This window comes from Mus caroli, unplaced genomic scaffold (assembly GCF_978045245.1).
Source record: "Mus caroli unplaced genomic scaffold, Mus_caroli_1 scaffold_5, whole genome shotgun sequence".
In the NCBI taxonomy this organism is placed as follows: Eukaryota; Metazoa; Chordata; class Mammalia; order Rodentia; family Muridae; genus Mus; species Mus caroli.
The window spans coordinates 98,301,036-98,303,621 of NW_028227260.1; the positions used below are offsets into that span (position 1 = coordinate 98,301,036).

Here is a 2,586-nt window from a genome sequence, read left to right on the forward strand (position 1 = left end):
AAATTTATTTTGTTATTCAAAATGATGTGAAGTTTCTTGCATTGTCAAGGAATTTCCATTTCCAATGCCAGGGAAAACAGTGGCATTGTACAAGCTAGACAGAAGAAGGCAATCTTCTTCCCCCCCCCCCCAAATATTAAGACACTCCTAGTGTGGATCAAGAATACATACTTTAGTAATTGGGATCATAACGGTGAAACATCTACAGCTAAGGAACCCTGTAATTAAAGCAACAACATTTTGGCACAGCAAGAAACCCCAAGACACCCAGTCAGAGAAGGAGAAATAGAATGGAACTCTTCCCAGTAGCTCTGAAATGAGGGTATAGTTCTTAAACCAATGACTCTGCCTGATCTGATATCGGATGGGAATTACCAGTGCACTAGAATGGGCGATGGTCAGAGCAGAGGTACCATTTGCAAGGTGCTCTTGGACTAGGGCCTCAGTAGCTCTTCTATCAAAGCCTCTGCAAACCTGAAGAGATTGGATTCGAGATGCTGCCTAACTATGCTGGCATAAAACATCCAGACTTTCATCTTGGTGGTTTCAGCACAGGCCCTTGGGCCCCACAGGAACTCACGTCTAGGAGGGAGGCTACCAGGCACCACCCTGTACTCCAGGTACCCTTCCTGTACAAAATGCTCAGTGATGAGTCTCCTGGGCTCCCCATACAGGAAATGATCCGTCCCTGCATGCAGCCCTATGTTGTTCAATATGCGCCACAACTCTGCCTCACTGATGCAGTTGTCATGCAAAAAGATGATGCATAGCACAATGATGACCAGGCCTGTCTTGGGTATGCCAGGAACGCCATGCTGCATCCCATCATAGGTGATCCCCAGTGCAGGGACAAAAGAGTAGGAGTTGACAAGGTGGTGCGCTTCTATAACGTCAGTGCCAAACAATAGCCACATGCAATCAGAGGCCTTACTAAATATCACATGGTAGGACGACTCATAAGCTCTTGTGATCTTATCCAGCATTTCTGCCCTAGTTACTATTTGGTTACTTCGATACTTGAGAAGCAGGAAGTGCACCAGACTAACTACTTTTCTATTTATTGCTTCCTGTGTAGGGAGCTCTGCACTGGCCCCTGCACTGGATGGGTTACCAGAACCCTCAGCAGATGGTGCCCCTGCAATGAAGCCCGTGGCAGTAGGAGGATAGGGGGCTGTCTGAGAACTCTGGGATGAACCCACCATTTCTCCCACAGACACATCCCCTGAGGTAGCTGCAATGGTCTCCTCCTCCCCTGCCCTTTCTATGGGGACCTGCGTACCCTCTAGGTCCCCTGCCTGGCTTTGGGACTGAGTGTTGTCTAGGACACTGGAGTTCTGGCTGTTCTCAGGAGGATCCATGCTGAGTTTTCTTGAGATCACAGGCAAGACACCTTAGAGGTCACAGGGATGAAGACTCACAGGACTGAGGGAGAAAGCAAGAAGGTGAGAGGACTCTGACAGCTGTCCCTTGGGCAGCTCTCACATGCCACTGTTACAGGATTTGGCTTGGGGAGTGCTCTATGGTCAGAGTATACTGGCACTGAATATGCCAGGGCCCCAAGAAGAGTACACATGGCTTCACTGTGCGTGCCTTGCTCTTCCCTGAGGTAAGTTCTCAGAACAACTTTCTGTGTCTCTGAAGTGGAGCAGAAGGCAGTAAGGGGACCACCCACATCCTGATCCCTGGTCAAGGCTTACAGAAAGAGAGAACCCAATTCAGTATGGTTCATTTATGCTAAAACAGTACATACAGTATACTGAGTCTCACCTTGAGGAATGGCTAGGTCTAGCATTTCAGGGTGATCCCTCTGTCCAACTCCTTAAGGCAAGATGCTAATCTGTGAGCAAGGCAGAAGAACAGGAGAGGGGAAGGAATCTTACTCCAAGGGCCTAGGGTTTCCCACAGCCCTCAGGCAGGCAGGTAGGTTGTGAGGACTCTGTATAAGGAAGGGACTCTCTCAGCTCTCATGCTGTGTACTAAGAGAACCGATCTTCCCTCTGATGACCCAGGCCGAGGTGCTCTCAGCAGGCCCTTCAGTTCCTTTACACTTCTGCCTGGAACCAGGCAGTGCAGGGGACTCAGACTAGTATCCCTGTCCTGGACTCTTTGTGTGATGGTGCCTCAGAAAAGTCTCTTGTGGGGCCACTCTCCATGGTGTGCAGTGCAGACTCCTTTGCTCATTCCCTGTCTTTCTTTCCCTAACTTCCCATGTGCCTACTTAACCAAGAACCGATTCCAAGGGAGGACTCCCACTCTGGTGAAGTTCCTCATTTGAGTACCTTGTAAGCCTCCCCAGAGAACTGGGACGCCTGTGTGGGATAACCTGTAATGGCTAACTATCCTGGGCTCATCTTTTAGGAGAGAAGAGTTCCCTAAATCCATCTGCAGAGCATCTTAGCTCACTCACTTTCTTAGATCCCTGCTTTCCATGAAGGCATGAAAGCCCCCTAGTTCAGGTCTCCCAGTCAGTGCAACATGCTTTATGCAGTTTTCTATTTGGGGAATGGGGCCCTCTTCACATGTTCATTGTTGGCCATGACTACATACCTGTATTCCCAGTCAAAATGTATACCTACTCTGGCACAG

The 2,586-nt window shown here is 49.1% G+C and overlaps 1 protein-coding gene across 1 annotated transcript; it reads right to left on the reverse strand.

Annotated features, from left to right (window-relative positions):
• Positions 1–372: 372 nt before the first annotated feature.
• LOC147004723 (melanoma-associated antigen 11-like) lies at positions 373–1,358 on the reverse strand. The gene has a single exon (XM_085837826.1). The coding sequence runs from the start codon at positions 1,356–1,358 to the stop codon at positions 435–437; it is 924 nt and encodes a 307-aa protein (XP_085693952.1). The 3' UTR covers positions 373–434.
• Between the last annotated feature and the right edge of the window lie 1,228 nt (positions 1,359–2,586).